The sequence below is a fragment of the Ammospiza caudacuta genome, chromosome 16 (assembly GCF_027887145.1).
Source record: "Ammospiza caudacuta isolate bAmmCau1 chromosome 16, bAmmCau1.pri, whole genome shotgun sequence".
In the NCBI taxonomy this organism is placed as follows: Eukaryota; Metazoa; Chordata; class Aves; order Passeriformes; family Passerellidae; genus Ammospiza; species Ammospiza caudacuta.
In genome coordinates, this window is record NC_080608.1 from 17,830,229 (window position 1) to 17,846,557 (window position 16,329).

The 16,329-nt window shown below is 53.8% G+C and overlaps 1 protein-coding gene across 3 annotated transcripts in view; it reads left to right on the forward strand.

The window, feature by feature from the left end:
- Window positions 1-16,329, forward strand: part of ARHGAP26 (Rho GTPase activating protein 26) — a 99,474-nt gene that overhangs the window by 54,193 nt on the left and 28,952 nt on the right. For all 3 annotated transcript variants that reach the window (XM_058815022.1, XM_058815023.1, XM_058815024.1), the window contains exons 15-17: window positions 2,591-2,678; window positions 3,758-3,816; window positions 4,552-4,657. In XM_058815022.1, coding sequence (XP_058671005.1) covers window positions 2,591-2,678; window positions 3,758-3,816; window positions 4,552-4,657 — 253 coding nt within the window. The remainder of the gene's footprint in view (window positions 1-2,590; window positions 2,679-3,757; window positions 3,817-4,551; window positions 4,658-16,329) is intronic.

Here is a 16,329-nt window from a genome sequence, read left to right on the forward strand (position 1 = left end):
GGCTGCTTTGCAAACCCACAAGTCCATAATTTCTCCAAATTGTGGGGGATTAAATCTCCATCACCCTCGGCGTTTGGGCTGTGTGTGGAGTCAGTGTCACAGGAAACGTGTCCCTTGTCAAACCCATCTGTTCTCGCTGCCCTCGGGCTCCCGTGAATGGAGGAGCCAAGCTGTGCTCCCACTGTCAGGTTTCCCTTATATTTAGAAATGAATGTGGGCAGCCTCGCTGCTGCACATAGAGCTGAAATGGCAAAAAGATCGAGTTTCCCTGAGCTGCTGTCAGGGCACTGCTGGGAAGGGCTTTGGCAGGGGGTCCTGCAGGAGGGCACTGCTGGGCCAGGGGCAGCCCCAGCCCCTGGCTTGGCTTTCAGGGCAGATCATGTCGGGGTCTGGACTGGGGTGATGCGCTGGGGGTGCTCCCGGGGCTGGTGGGGGCAGATCCTCTCCCCAGCATTCACTGGTACCACGTGCCATCAAAATGAGGACAAATAATGGGACAAAACCCCACAAATAACCAAACTCTCACCAGTGGGAGCTCCCGTGAGAGGGTTTATTGTGGCACTGTGGGGCCCCAGCAGGGCCGAGCTCTGCAGAGGGTGAGTTACAGCATCTGATCTGCTCCTGCTCCTTTGCCACGTGGGCCGTGAGTGGGAGTGGGGCTCCTTCCAGCCCCTCACCGCTGGGATTTAGGAAATCTCTCCCTGATAATCCCACTGGGGTGATGAGGTGCTGCCCCTCACCCTGGAGAAACGGTGGGAGACACCAGATCAGGGGTTGGCAGCAGGGTTAAAGCAGCTGCAGGGTTAGTGCTGCCCCTGGCTGTGGGTGCCCTTCCAGCCCTGGTCCCACGTGCCCCAGTTCCTGTGGAAGTGTGTCCTTGTGGGAGGCAGGGCTGGCACAGCCCCTGCCTGGGGACAGATGCTGCAGCTGCTGCAGCTCCTTGCAGCCTCATAAATGTGAAGGTCAAGGGGAGCTGATTAACTGCGCTGAGCCCTTTCATGGGACCGACTGTGGAATTTCACCTCGTGTTCAGTGATCCAGCCTAGAAACTGCTGCCTGAGCCTTTGCAAAGACACACTGTTTGTTCTGCTTTGGGTAAAAAGTTTCTTGTAAAAAAAAGATGGAGTTTTGTTTGTTTTTATTTTTTTTACTATGCCGAACTTATCTTGACTCCTTATCTTAAAATTCTCTCTTTGCAAAGGCAGTGCTGTAGGAAGTTTCCTGGGCACTGAGTCAGGAGGATGGAGGTCATTTGTATGATTGCTGAGACACACATGATCTTTGTGTGAATATGCATTTCTTATGTATTTACCTTTCCAAGCTGCCTCTTGATGTTTTTTTAAATTAAAATAAACCTTTGCCCTGAGGGAAAGCTGAGCTCTATTCGCAGCATTCTTTTAAGTAGGTTAAAAACTGCCCAATGCTTATGCGGGGCTTTAAAACTCAGGAGTACATTGTTTGTGCGTGTGGAGAGGCAAAAAGGCCCTGAGCTGGGCCCGTGGGAGCAGATGGTGTTGCAGCTGGGGCTGTGTCACCCTGGGCCTTGGGGACAGTGGCAGCCCTGGCACCCAGGCTCCCCAGGGACACCTGGCACAGGGGGGACCCTCACCAGGGACCCCGGCAGGGAGGTTCAGCTGGGAGCAGGATCCTGGCTGAGTTTCCAGATGGAGTCAGCAAAGACCATTGGAGCAGCATCCAGGCAGGAGAGATCAGCACATGGGGCACTTCCATGCTGGGCTTTCCATGGCCTTGGCTTGGTGCTCCCGGCCTTGGCTGGGTGCTCCTGGCCTAGGTTTGATGTTCCTGGCCTCAGTTTGGTATTCCTGGCCTTGGTTTGGTTCTCCTGGCCTCATTTTGGCACTCCTGGCCTTGGCTTGGTGTTCCTGGCTTCAGTTTGGTGCTCCTGGTGTTGGTTGGGGTTCCTGGCCTTGGCTTGGTGCTCCTGGCCTTGGTTGCATGTTCCTGGCCTTGGCTGGATGCTCCTGGCCTAGGTTTGATGTACCTGGCCTTGCCTTTTGGTGCTCCTGGTCTTGGTTTGGTGTTCCTGGCTTCAGTTTGGTGCTCCTGGCCTTGGCTGGGAGCTGTCACCATCTGGGTGTCAATGCTGTGCCTGAGCCCACTGTCCCTGGCCTGGTGGTGGCTCTGCAGGTGACTGTGCAGGTGACTGTGCAGGTGACTAACCCTAACCCTACCCCTAACCCAGGTGACTGTGCAGGTGGCTGTGGCTGTATTTGCCAGCCAAGGGCTGGGTGGCGAGGTGGCTGCAGGGTGACAGTGCTGCCCATAGTGGGGAGGAGGGTCCCTGGTCCCTGTGTCTGTGCCTGGCTGTCACTGCTGTGCCCGGTGTCCTGCACACTCCAAGCCACACAGCACTGTCCTTGCTCAGGATGGAGGATTCCCTTTTTCTTCTCTTGTCCCGTGTTGCTGAGTCTGGCCTGTCCTACAGCCCCACACCCCTGCAGACGTGTCCTGAGCTGGGAATAGCAATAAAATGGGGTGTGATGGTCTCCCCACACAGCTGAGCTGGCACCAGCTGGAATTGTCTTCAGTTTCCTTCAGTTGCTGGTTTTTTTTTGGTCTTTTTCCATAGATCCCAAGACAGCCACAGAGACAGACACAGAGATCTGTGCAGAGTGGGAGATCAAGACCATTACCAGTGCACTGAAAACGTACCTGAGGTAAGGAGAAGAGCCTCACCTGGCTTCAGGAGGGGTTTGGTGCTGGCCTGGCATTTTACTGCCTGTTATTGCAGACCCTTAACAACAGCACTTTTATAGAAACAGAGCAGAAACTGCTCTTAGGGAATTTATTCTGGCTTTTCCCTGGCTTTTTCCTGGCTTTCCAGTATGTTTGAGTAGGATCTGGAGAACACACTCAGCTCTGACAGATACACATATTATACAGACATGATTTAAAAAGCTCATTCTTGCATCCCCTGCCTTGATTAAAGCTTTTCCCTGAGCTTTTCCCAGTGGACTCCCACCTTCTGAGCACGTGGCGGAAGGGCAGGGCAGTGCTGTGTAAGGGCAGGGGCTGAGGAGCTTCTCCAGAACTGGTGCTGAGCTTTATTGTAGCTCTGATTTGTGTGTGTCAGGCAGGCCAGTATTGTCCTGGGGATCTTCCCAACAGTGTTGGGTGTTGGCAGGCAGCAGCATCTCATTATCCACAACGTGCTCCTACCTGTTGTGACCGCAGCTCCTCGCTCTCAGCGACTGCTGTGTGCAGGGTTGTGTTTGAGGGAGCACAAGAGAGAGCCTAAATCCAATTAGGGTGATAAGGGTAATTAGCCTGGTGGATCTCAGCCTAGAAAATCACAGAATTTTGCATGATTGGCAACCTTTGCTCCAGAGTCTGAACTGTTGGCTAAGCAAAGAGGAATGTGGGCAGCACCAGCGTGTCCCTCTGAAGGGATGCAGCAGTGGGAGGGGACAATGGGAATGGGGATTGGGAAAGTTTTACAGCTAGGCTTGTTTATTTTTCAATTTCTTTTCAAAGTTCCTTGGAAGTCATGGGCTCAGCAATGCACTGAAGCTGTGTTACTGAAGGAATGCTAAAATTAAAGATTAATTTAGTGGTGAATAAATCAAAGGTCCTTGCATAGATCTTACTCCTTTGGATGGGGGAATTAATTAGAGTTGGTGTTGCTTAATTCTGCCCTTTTCAAAGTGGAGCTGAGTTTATTGTAGGGGCAAAGCTTTCTCAGTGTGGATTGTGTTCCTCAGATGTGTTTTGTGCCTGTTTCCTTTTTATCTTCCAGAATGCTCCCAGGGCCCCTGATGATGTACCAGTTTCAAAGGAGCTTCATCAAAGCAGCGAGTGAGTCTGTTGGTGTTTGTGGCTCCCACAGAGGAGCCTCTCTGCCTGTGGCTGTGATCCCCCTGCCCTGCTGCCTCCCCAGGGCTGGTCCTGGCCAGCAGAGCAGGGCTGGAGCAGGGGCAGGCTGGTGTTGGGGGTGACAGAGGAAGAGGAGGGAGCGTGGGCAGTGCCAGGAGTGGTGCTGGTGGAGGCTCCTGTGGTTGGGACCATTGGCTGCTGTTGAACTGCACCATGGGGTCTGGGGGGCTTTGAGGGGCTCCCTGCTGCTTCACACATCTGGGCCATGCCTCCTTCACTGCCCAGGGGAAGGGGCTTTGCTGGGAGCAGGGCATTTTCTGTTGGCAGTTGTGCAGCCTTTGGATATCGGAGTGGGATGTCAGGAGAGCCCTGTGACCCATGGCCATGGCAGTGCTGGCCTCCTCCAGCAGCTCCCACTTGGCACCATGGACCCAAGCAGCCTGTGGAGCAGCAGATGCTCCAGCCTGGCCTGCACTGGGCACACTGAACACGGGGATGTGCCCATATTCCCATCCCTGGAATCGCCCCGGTTGCAGGCAGCCCTGCCCTGCTCACCATGCTGTTCACGTGGTGTCTGCTCTCAGCTCACTGCAGCATCTGCAGTGCCTGGCTGTGGGATGGAGAAGCTCCCTGGGATGTCTGTCAGGGACAGTGTTAGGCCTCTTCCCATAACAGCGCCCTAATGTGGAGATAAATCATCTTCTGTTCCCCATGCAGAGCTAGAGAATCAGGAGTCCAGGGTGTCGGAGATCCACAGCCTCGTTCATCGGCTCCCAGAGAAAAACAGGCAGATGCTGCACTTGCTCATGAACCATTTGGCAAAGTACGTTTATGACTGATGTGTTTTTCTCTCCTTTTTCCATTTCCTCTGAAAGTTAATAGTGGTGGAAAAGTTTCCTTGTGTGTGTGTGGTGTTGAGTCATTTCTGGTTGGCAACGGGAAACCCGTGTGTGAGTGAACCGAGGGCTGAGAGAGTGAGAGGGGTGGGAGGGAGGATGAGGGAGGGAGGGAGGGATGAAGGACAGGAGCTGCCCAGCCAGCCCCCCAGCCCCATGGCAGCACCAGGAACCCATTCCCTGCTGGGAACCTTGTGTTGCTTTGGATGGCCTGCACTGGCTTTGGCTCCCCAGGCTGCCCAGGAGGCAGAGCGGAGCTGAAGCTCCTCACGTGGTTTCAGAGCATTGAAGGACTAAAAGTGATTTCTTTATGCAACAAATGACTGCTCTGGGGCGTATTTTCTGCCTTTCTGCACCCCGATGAATCAATATTTTTGTGTTACCTTGAAACTTTGCGAGGGCGAAGGAATGGGATAATTTTTTTTCTTTCGGTGGTAGAGCTGACCTGTAATTTCCCACCTTCTTCCTGCTCCTGCAGGTTCCCATGGAAACCTTTGATTAGTGTTTTAGAAGTGAAAGCATCATCAGGTGTTTGTGGCAGCCTCAAGGCTGCAGGGTTGGACCTGCCCTTGCTGTTTGCACCAGTGCTGCAGGAGCAGCAGGGCTGGGAGAGCTGGGGAGTGACTTAATTGGGATAACTGCTCAGGAGGAGATCTGCAAGAATCCAAGTTATCTGTTTTAAAGAAAAAATAACAGATGATGCTTGAAATAGGCTTAAACACAACTCCAGATGCTATCTTGTCACCAGATCTTGTGTCTGCTCCATGGGGTCCTGACAAGGCTGTTAGAAACCAAATGGCTGCTTTAGGTGTTGGTTTCAAACCTTCTGCATTTGCAGCCTGAAGCCAAGGCCCCATGGTTCCAGGTGCACCCATCAGCCAGATGGGATTGCCCAGAGAAGCTGTGGCTGCCCCTGGGTCCCTGGAAGTGTCCCAGGCCAGGGTGGATGGGGCTTGGAGCAGCCTGGGATAGTGGGAGGTGTCCCTGCACATGGCAAGGAGTGGAACTGGGTGAGCTTTAAGGTCCCTTCCCACCCAAAGTGGGTGATTTTGTATGTTTTGTATGTACAGGGAATCTGTAATTGCTTCAGTGTTTTCCATCTAAAGAAAAACCTGGTGATGGAATAGAGATGTGGAGTCAGGTTTACAGTGGGGTTTGTGCTGCTTTAGTGGGGAAGGAATTCAAACCAAACAAACAGTGTGTGTGGTGGTGTGTGCTATTTTAGGAAGAGAAACAGCTCATAGTGTTATTTAATAGGAAAAAAATTATCTCAGAGAAGGGCAGGAAGCTGAGGAGCAAGAGCCTGCTGAGCTCCCCAGCCCTGGTGCCATTCCTGGGGGATCCTGGGCTGGGGGGGCAGAGACACAGCCAGCCCAGGTGTGGGCTCACAGCATCCCTCTGGGGCTGGTCCTGCAGCTCCTGCTCTGATCAGGAGCAGCATTCTGATCCAGGAGTGCCCATTGCCCTGACCCAGGAGCATTGCCCAGTGCCCATTGCCCTGATCCAGGAGTGCCCATTGCCCTGATCCAGGAGCTGTGCCCATTGCCCTGACCCAGGAGCATTGCCCTGATCCAGGAGCTGTGCCCATTGCCCTGATCCAGGAGCTGTGCCCATTGCCCTGACCCAGGAGCTGTGCCCTGACCCAGGAGCAGCATTCTGATCCAGGAGCTGTGTCCTGATCCAGGAGCTGTGCCCATTGCCCTGATCCAGGAGTGCCCATTGCCCTGATCCAGGAGCTGTGCCCTGATCCAGGAGCAGCATTCTGATCCAGGAGCTGTGCCCATTGCCCTGATCCAGGAGTGCCCATTGCCCTGATCCAGGAGCTGTGCCCTGACCCAGGAGCATTGCCCTGATCCAGGAGCTGTGCCCATTGCCCTGACCCAGGAGCATTGCCCTGATCCAGGAGCTGTGCCCTGATCCAGGAGCTGTGCCCATTGCCCTGATCCAGGAGTGCCCATTGCCCTGATCCAGGAGCTGTGCCCTGACCCAGGAGCATTGCCCTGATCCAGGAGCTGTGCCCATTGCCCTGATCCAGGAGTGCCCATTGCCCTGACCCAGGAGCATTTCCCTAATCCAGGAGCATTGCCCTGATCCAGGAGCTGTGCCCATTGCCCTGATCCAGGAGCTGTGCCCTGACCCAGGAGCTGTGTTCTGGTCCAGGGACAGTGCCCTGATCCAGGAGTGCCCATGGGGCAGCCAGGGCTAGGCTTTGTGTCCATTACTCTCTAAAAGAGCTGCTTGAGGCTGCAGTGCCACTGAGCCAGATTCCAGACAAGAATGGAGAGAAAGCTTCACATCTGCAGCAGATGTTTGCAGGGAGGGGCCATGCTGCCCCGGGATGCTGCAGAGGGTGGGACCTGCTGGGTCTGGTGCTGCTGAGAGCAGGGCACCCACAGCCAGCAGGGGCACAGCCCAGGGCCTCTGGCTGCCCCTGCCAAGCTGGGCTGCCCTGCTTGCAGGGGTTTGTCTCATCTGTTTCTGTCTGGGTTTTTTATTTTAAGTAACGTATGAATAATCAAGATTTGCATGTTTATCAGATGAGCTAAAAAAATATTTCTCACAGTCTTGCTGTGAAGATTTCTGACACTAAAACCAGAACTTGGGCTGAGTTGGTCAAGTAAAGAAAGAGCCTGTCCTGGGTGGTTTCTGACTTCTGTTTTTGGGGTGTACGTGCTCTGCTGCACTGATGGGGCATGTGGGGCTCCTCATGTGATGAAGCTGCAGTTTTTATTAGCAGTAATAAAACTGGTAAGAAAACTGAAATGTTCAAAAATAGCAATTATTAAGCCCAGTATCAGACAGGATGAGTGCCTTGGAGGTGGTTCAGCAGTGCCCTTCCCCATGTGGTGGGTCCCATGGCAGCTGGGGCCACAGAATTGGGGTGCAGATAGAGGGGCACAGAGGAGTGAGAGGACAAATCTCAGGAACAGGCACAGACAGGGTAGAGGAAGAGGAGCTTTTTGATAGACAATTATTTCAATTTCTGCCTCTTACTGCATCTCCAAGCCCATTTGTGCTGCCTTCTGCCTCATGCCCACATGTCCAGGCAGTTGTTCACCATGGCCCAGGGAGCAGGAGCTGTCCCCATCCCTGCTCCTTTAGCTTTCCAGCCTGAGCCAGTCTGGGATTCTGTGATTAAACCAATTTGTTTTAATGACAGATAAGTCAAAGTGAAACAAGGTGCCTGTGGTGCTGCTGGGCTGGTGGTTGCTGTGCCAGGGCTGCTGCTGGAGTGGAGCTGGTTGCAGAAAATTGCCATTTTTGTCAGTGGAGCTGCAATATCATCCCTGTCTCCTTCTTTTGTAGTGTACTTTCTCACCCAGGAGTCAATGCTGTGGAGGTGCAGAGCAGGGGGATTTCACTCTGATTATATTTCAAGCATTTAGGGAATTATTTTTCATGCATGGCCATAATTTGACACCTGAGCTTTGCTTTGTTCTTGTGGCAGCAAGTCCGGGTTCCCCAGCACAGGTGGTGCCAGGCTCATGCCCCTTCTGTGGGGCTCCCAGGCCCTTCTGTGGGTTGGCATCACTGGCCCATACACCCCCTGATCCATTTACCCCCTGCTCTTGTGCCAAGGTCAGGCCATGGAGGAGGCTGCAGCCGAGCTGGGTGTGCGTGTGTTTAGCAGAATTAATTATCTCTAATCACTCCCAGCTGTGGCCTGGCCAACCCTGGCTGGTTCCCTTTGGTTTTGCTGTGGCAGGGTTTTCTAGTTTACGTGTTTTAACCAAGATGACAGCGATTGTTATCTCCTGCACAAATTGTTTGCTGTTTATCAGGGCCTTGGTTTCCATGGGCTCTGCAGGGCAGCTGCTCATGGGGATCCAGCAAAACCCTCATTGGGGCAGGAGCTGGACATGGGGCCTGGCGTGTTCTGGAGGGCTCGCTGCTCAACCAGGGACGGCTGGCAAAGGAGGAGGAGAAGAAATTCCTCCAGGTCTTGTGCCTGGAAATGAAGCAGGGTTTGTTCTGCTCAGCGTGGGCAGCTCCGCGCTGTGCCAGAGCCGTGCTGCCCTGCGGGAGCTGCTGCAGTGCCCACCACGCTGCCCCTGTGCCCACCAACAGCTCCAGGAGCCTGCAGGGCGCGTGTGCAGGGCCAGGGTGGCTGCTTTCCCCCAGCAATGTGCTTTTCCCTGGGCTGCTTTCCCCCAAGGTGCAGCAGCAAGGAGGCGGACACCTCTTGGCACAGCAGGTCTGATTTCATCCCCGTGGCAGCTGTTTATGCTGCTGGCTGGTAACTATTCATTGCCTTGATTTATGTATTGCTTCCAGTAAGTCATTCTTGTCCAGGACGTTCTGGAAATTTCCACCAGCCGCTGAGGCCTCTGAGATGCCCCTCTCTCATGGGCTGCCAGAAGCAAACGGGGAGCTGTGTCTGAGCTGGTGTGGCTGGGCCAGGCAATGGGCCTCCTTGCTGCCTTTGGGAATGCCATTTTTATGCCCAGTGCCTGTTTCTGCTCCCTTTGGGTCATGGCAGTGCTGGATCCAGGCAAAGCCATGGAGTTCAAGTGACCCAAAGGATCTGGGTGCTCCTGTGGGTGGTAAAAGGGAGGTGATGTGGAAGGAGACTCCCTGTAGGCACATGCTGCCTTGCAGGGCAGGGAGAATCCTGCCTGGGGCTTGCCTGTCCTGGGTCAGGTTCATGCTCTGCTCTTTTACCCCTTTTCATTTTTCCCTGGTTGGAACGAGTTGGGCTTTGAGGTCCCTTCCAACCCAACCCATTGTGTTGTTCCGCAATTCCATGGTTTGTGCTCTGGAGCTGGAGGTGCCAGAGCCTTGTGGGGAGCAGCAGCACCTTTGGTTTCCCCTTTGCTCTCCTCTCCCTCAGGTGTTTTGGTGGAGGAGTCGCTGATGCTTCCGCAGAGGCGAGACAGCCCTGCAGGACTCTGTGCCTGCCTTGCCAGCTCTGCCTCCCTCTCACTCCTCTGCTTTTGTTTTTAATATAAGATACTGGATTCTGCAGAATTACAAACCACCACAAAAAGCCCTGTAGGTGTACGCTGGGTTTTTTGGGCTTGGCTTCCTGTAATGTGTAAATTAGCTAAAGGTTTTGTTCTGCTTCTGCAAATGAACTTTTAACCCCCTCTGTCTGGATTGTCCCTGGAGCAGCTGTGTGGGTGCTGGTAGCTTTTCCTTCCACGCTTCTCTAAAAGCTCCTTGTATTTCATGCAGGCTCTTCAGCTTTTAGCTGGAGGGAAATGTGCCCCAGAGCCTGCAGTCCCTTGTTGGGTTCTTTTGCACCCACATCCTGCACAGGACTCAAGTCTGGAGATGGGATAATGGGGTCTTGGACTAAAGCTGGCATCACCAGCCTGGCATGATGATTCAGCAGCTCGTAACAAAGCACCTGCTGGGCTTGCTGGGGAGTTTCTGTGGTTTAACATCTCTGCTGAGCTCCTCCTGGATCTCCAGGAGCAGCACCAGGCATTTTGCATTTCTCAAGTGTGAATTCTTGTGGGCTTGTGCCTGAGCTTGGTGTTGTTGGGTAGAGGTTGTTGATAGCACATAATTTTTTAATTGCTTATCACAGTGAAACTGAAACTGGATATGGAAAGAGATTGAATTGGGAGTGAGCAAAAGATTTCCAATAACTGACTGGAGTCTCCCTGGTGGTGTCTGCACCGTCCCCGCAGACAGAGTGGGATGGAGATGCTTCACGAGCACGTCCTTTGATGGCTCTGTATGAGCAGACCCAGAACCAAACTCAAAGAGAGAGATTTTAGTCAGACAGTCTTTCAGCAGAAGAAAGGAGACTGGAAATCACCATTTATCATGCCAAGATATCTTTGAGCTGCAGTTTTTGTCAGGATGCTTGAGTGATCCCTGGCCTGCAGAATCACAGAAAGGTTGGGGCTAGGAGGGACATTTAAAGGCCATCTTGTTCCAGCCCATGTGTGTGTGGCAGGGGGCTCAGAACTGGGGGAGTGAGGGCTGTTTCCAGTCATTGGGCAACACCTTGTCCCTCTGGTGAAGGTGAGAGAAGCATTTTTCCTGCTGCTGTTCACATCCTTAATTCTGAAAGCTCCTTATTCCTACATTCCCTTTCTTCCAGCACTATCTTCTAGGAATGCAGTATTGTGGAGGGATGAGCTCCAACCTTGCATTTGTGATGTGAATGAGCTCCAAAATACCTCTAAGGGACAAGTCAGCCCTCCTCTGCTGCTCTTCCTTTGTTCGCTGCACTCGTGCGAAGGTGCAGGTGTGCTCTGGCACCTCGTGCACGTGGCCCTGGGACCTGCCTCTGGCTTGGGATGGTTCTGTGGGGATGTGGGAGCTGCACTGCTCACCCCAGTGCTGCTGCTGCCGGGAGGCTCTCTGGGAGCCCGTTTGCTTTGGCTCTGTTCCATGCAGCAGGTTGTAGCTCTGGTGTGGCACTCGCCGTGCCGGCACATCTTTCAAAGGGCTCCTTGTTAACCCAGAGCTGCTCTGTCGGGCTCTGCTTGCCCTGCTGGCCAGGGGGGGTTGTTATTGCAGTGTCACAGCACCACTGAGGTCTGGTTTTGGAGGAAAAGCTGCCCCTGCAGCAGGGCTTTGCTGAGGCTCTGGCACTGGGGTACAGTGGCACGGTTTGCAGCCATGGCAGGCCCTGTTCCAGCCCCCTGCTGGGGTGTTTGAGCCTGAGGCCCCTTTGCTGGCTGTGTTTGTGCAGGTGGAAACCATGGTGACATTTCACATCAGCTCTGGCTGTGCCTGTGGTTCTCACCAGGCTGTCAGTGGAAACCTGCAGTGCTGCCTTGCTGGGCACAGGGAATTGCCAGCCCGGTGCTGCTCAGCCCTGGGCTGAGGGTTGGTGAGCAGGGCTGGGCTCGCTCTGAGGTCCCCCCTCCAGCTCAGCTTGCCCAGAGCTGCAGAGGATGGCTTTGGAAACCCCTCTGGCTCAGTCTGGGATGCCTGAGCCGCAGCAGCGTTGAGCTCCCTGCGTGTTTCCCTGCAAGTCGCAGCACGTTTGGTATTCACGCTGATCTGGCTCGCTGATACTGAGCCTCACATTTGGCCTCCGTGTCTTCTCAGTGCAACATGAGCCCTTTTTTTTTCCCTGGGAGTGAACCCGAGCATCCAGCTGTGGCCAGATCCACCCAGGAGAAAGAGCAAGTCGTGTTGGAGCAAGTCAGAGCACCCGGGATCAGCGCAGGCGCAGCTCTGGTCCCAGCCGAGCAGGGAGCCCGAGAGCAGCGAGGGGTTTGCATTCAGCAAGCTTCCCCTTGCCTTCACTGGGAGGTTTTGTCATTCCTTGGTGATCTGTCCTCCTTCTGGATCCACTGGCCTCCATGTGCATTGCTCAGGCTTGGCTCTGCTCTCTGGAGCAGTGGGGCTGGGGAGGCTGCAGAGCTGTGAGCCCACGGCCCAAACCTGCCTGCAGACAGTGGGCTTTGCCCACACTCCCCATGGTCCCAGGGGGCTTTGCCCACACTCCCCATGGTCCCAGGGGGCTTTGCCCACACTCCCCATGGTCCCAGGGGGCTTTGCCCACACTCCCCATGGTCCCAGGGGGCTTTGCCCACACTCCCCATGGCCCCAGTGGGCTTTGCCCACACTCCCCATGGTCCCAGCTCCCACTGTGTGCCTGAGTGAGCCCAGGTTGCTGCTGCTGCTCCAGGCTCCTCTGGCCCTTGCAGAGCCCCCCTGCATCCAGAGCAGCCTGAGGCAGGTAGGGATGTGCTGGATAAGCAGGCAGGATGGAGGGATGGGGGTGCAGGGTGGGAGTGTGGCCTTCTGTGCCTGTGTGCTCTGCCTTGGGCATCATGCAATGTTTAAATTTGGAAAAACCCACCAAGATCATCATCTCCAGCCATTCCCCCGGCACTGCCAAGGCCACCACTACCCCGTGTCCCCAGGTGCCACATCCACGTGGCTTTTGAACACAAGATGAAGCAGAGCTGGTTGTGCTCCCTGCTTCTCCATGGCTGTCTGCCAGCAGCCACTGCAGACCAGTGTCCCTGTCACCTCCTGCCATGCACATGTGCCTTTTAGGAATGTGTGATTGACTGATTTAGCTGCCAGGCACACCAGTGGGTGCTGCTGCAGCTGGAATTGCATCACTGGTTTCACCAGCTCTGTGCTGGGTGCCAATCACACATTCCTGCAATAAACACCTGCTGCAGTCCCAGCCATCAGACACATTCCCAGCTGGGAAACCCACCGTGGCTTTGGGTGAGAAGTGAGACACCCCAGGGAGCTGCAGGGCTGCCATCTCTGGGGACAGGCTCCAGCAGCCCCTGGAGAGGGGAGAGCCTGAGGGGTGCCCACCCAGCCCCTCTGCACTCATCAGTCACAGCCCAGTTAAACCCAGTAATGTGCAAAATGCACCCAGGACATCTCCCAGAGCTCATTGGATTGTATTCCACAAATGCCCCCAGTTGTGTGTGCTCAGGCTGCCGTGTCTGTCTGTCTGTTCCTGGTGAGGTTAACAGGCTGGGAGTGGGGGCTGCTATCTGATAAATGCCCCCAGTTGTGTGTGTCCATTGTCTGTCTGTCCATTCCTGATGAGGTTTAACAGGCTGGGAGTGAGGGCTGCTGTCTGATAGATACCCCAAGCTATGTGTGCTCAGGCTGCCATGTCCGTCTGTCTGTCCATTCCTGGTGAGGTTAACAGGCTGGGAGTGGGGGCTGCCAGGGCAGGGGTCCCAGCTGTGTGTGCTGCACAAAGCCCAGCCCTGCTGAGCCTCCCCAGTGCTCTGTGCTGCCCCAGGGGCAGAAGGGAGCTGTGGAAGGTCAGGAGCACAGGGCTGATGAGGAGCAGCTGAGGGAGCTGGGAAGGGGCTCAGCCTGGACAAAAGGAGGTTCAGGGGGGACCTTGTGGCACTGCACAACTCCTGACAGGAGGTTGGAGGCAAGTGAGTGGCATTCAGCCTTTTCCTGGGTTACAAGTGACAGGACAAGAGGGAATGTCCTCATGTTGCAGGAGGGAAGGTTCAGGTTGGATATCAGGGAAAATTCCTTCCTTGAAAGGGTTGCCCAGCCCTGTCCCAGGCTGCCCAGGGTAGCAGTGCAGTCACCATTGATGGAGGGATTTAAAACTGTGCAGATGTGGCACCTGAGGATATTGCTTAGTGGTGGCCTTGGCAGTGCTGGGGAACAGTTGGGTTTGATGATCTTGGGGGGCTTCTCCCACCTAAATGACTCCATGAGTTTTTGCAGATACTTTTATGGGAGCCAGGCTGGTGGCTCTGGTGCCACAGGTGCCTCTCCACCCACTGTGCTGCCTCTACTCCCTCTGCTTTTTACCTTCCCTGTATGTCCAGAGTCAAAGGTGTTCAATTTCTATCAAACTGCCCAAAACAGCCTCAATAATTTTGGGGATTGCTGGCTGTGTGACTGGCTTTTCACATTAAACAGATGCTCTTGTGGTGGCAGACAGGGGATGGATTTTCACCTGTGGCAAGAGGAATGAGCAGCATTATTTTCTATCCTAGGAGGAATTGCTAGGCCAGCCACAACAAGCACTTTGATTGCAAATGTTTGTCCCAGGCATGGAAATAGAAACACTCCAGACTTTCCTTTTGTTCCCTTCAGATGGTTGTTTGCTCAGGAGTTTTGTTCTGAATCAGGGAAGATATTTGAACTAATAATGGCACTTTTGGCTGAGATTCAGATACATGCATTCTATATATAAAATACGTGTTTATATATAAAATAAACACACGGTAGTTTATACATACATATAAATACATCTATAAAATTCATGTAGGAAGTAATTCCAGCCATGGGAGGCAGGAGCTCTGTGGGAGCAGAGCCAGGAGCCCCTGTGGCACCCACAGGAGCTCCGACCACCCTGGAACATTTTCTGTTCCCTGCTTCCCCTACACTGAACCTTGGCTACCAATTACCCCGTATTAAATTGTGTTTGGTCATGGCAGTGATTACACAGTATCCAGGCAACCCAGGCATAATCTAATTTAACACCCAACATGGATTTACTCGGCTGCTGCTCTCCTTTGTTGTGCTGGAAGGGAGTGAGAAGTGAGTGGTGTGCAGGGACACCCTGGGCATGGCCTGGGCACCGATGGTGCTCCCTGGGCTGGGCAGGGCTCTGTCCCAGTGTCACCAGCTGGGTGCTGCCAGTGCCCAGCACTGCCTGGGCATTGCCTGGGGATGGATGATGCTCCCTGGGCTGGGTGTCCCCAGGCTATGGCAGGGCTCTGTCCCAGCAGCACCATCTGGGTCAGATCTTGGTGGAGCTGCTGGCTGGGGAGGCAGTGCTGGGCACAGACCTTCCCCTGGCGCCAAGATCAAAGGGGCTCTGCCTGTCCCACACCCCCAGGCTGATCTCCCCTGATGCCCAGAGAACCATCTGGGGATGGTTCTCTGCCAGGAGAAGGAGCAGCCCAGAGTCCCAAAGCCACTGTGAGCAGGAGGGAAGTGAGGAGGTTCTGCTCATTCCTCCATCAGTTGTTGCTTTCTCCTGTGCTGAAGGTCCTCCTGTAGAGTGGGGAGCAGAAAAAGGACCCATAGAAATCAATGATAGTGCATCAAGGGCTGGAAGGAAACAGCAGGTTAAAAGGAAAATACAGTGCCTGCTTGGAAAACTTGTAAAGAGCAGCTCAGGAATGGCACTGACAGTCCCTGCTGAACAGCCCCAGCATTAAGCCCACTTTGGGCTGAGAACGGCCATCTTTAGAAACTGCAGCGTTATTTCCTAGTACAAAGGATGATGAAGAGCTATAATTTAGAGTGAATTATCCTGTGGGTAATGGATGGGGAATTTGAAGGATGTGAAAGGTGAATCATGTTTTGGAGCACGGCTGTGCTGACCTGGTACAGGGATGGCTGTTGCTGGAAAAGTACCCGGGCTGCAGAGCAGGAGTTGGTGTGGCCCTGAGGTTTGTTCCAGAAAGGAGCTGGGTTGCACAGCTGCAGGACAGCTCCAGGGGCAGAGCAAAGCTCCCTGAGCAGGGGGTGGTGCTGGAGGTGAGGGCAGCACCCGTGGGTGAGCGGGCAGCCCTGGGCTGGTGCTGTGGCACCATGTCCTGCCTGGGAAGCCATTAATAGCCCAGTCTGAAATAATTGCCAGGACCATGCTCAGCTGCCTCCCTGTAATGAGCTGATGACAGTGCAATTTATTAGAGTGATGTAGGACATGGTAACGGTAATGAGAAATGGAGGCACCTAATTTTGTGCGACTTAGATCAATTCAGTTGTTTTTTTATAAATGAACATTGTTTTACTAACCACAGAAGATCATTACAATTATTATTTTATTAATGCTTCTGAAAGCCATTTGGACTGCAGCTGCGTTTTTCCCTATCCAATTAGGAGCATGTGAATGTGTGTCTGAAATGCAATTTTGCAATGCAAAACTGTCGTTGGGGTTTGTGAGTGATGTGGGTGGGAGTGGGGGGTGGGTTTGTATTATTTAGTATTATTTATTGTTTGTATTATTTGTATTATTTAGTATTTAAGTATTATTTAGTATAAATTGTTTTTTATTGAACCTGTTCTGCCTCTCTTGCTACTCCATGAGGTTGTGAATCCCTCAGGAGAGTTTGTTTCCCCTCCCAGCTCAGCAGTGCTGGCATGGCCATGAGCAGCTGGGTGAGCTCTTGGCTGTGGTGAGGATGAGGATGAGGATGGGGATGGGGAGAGGCTCTGTGCCTGC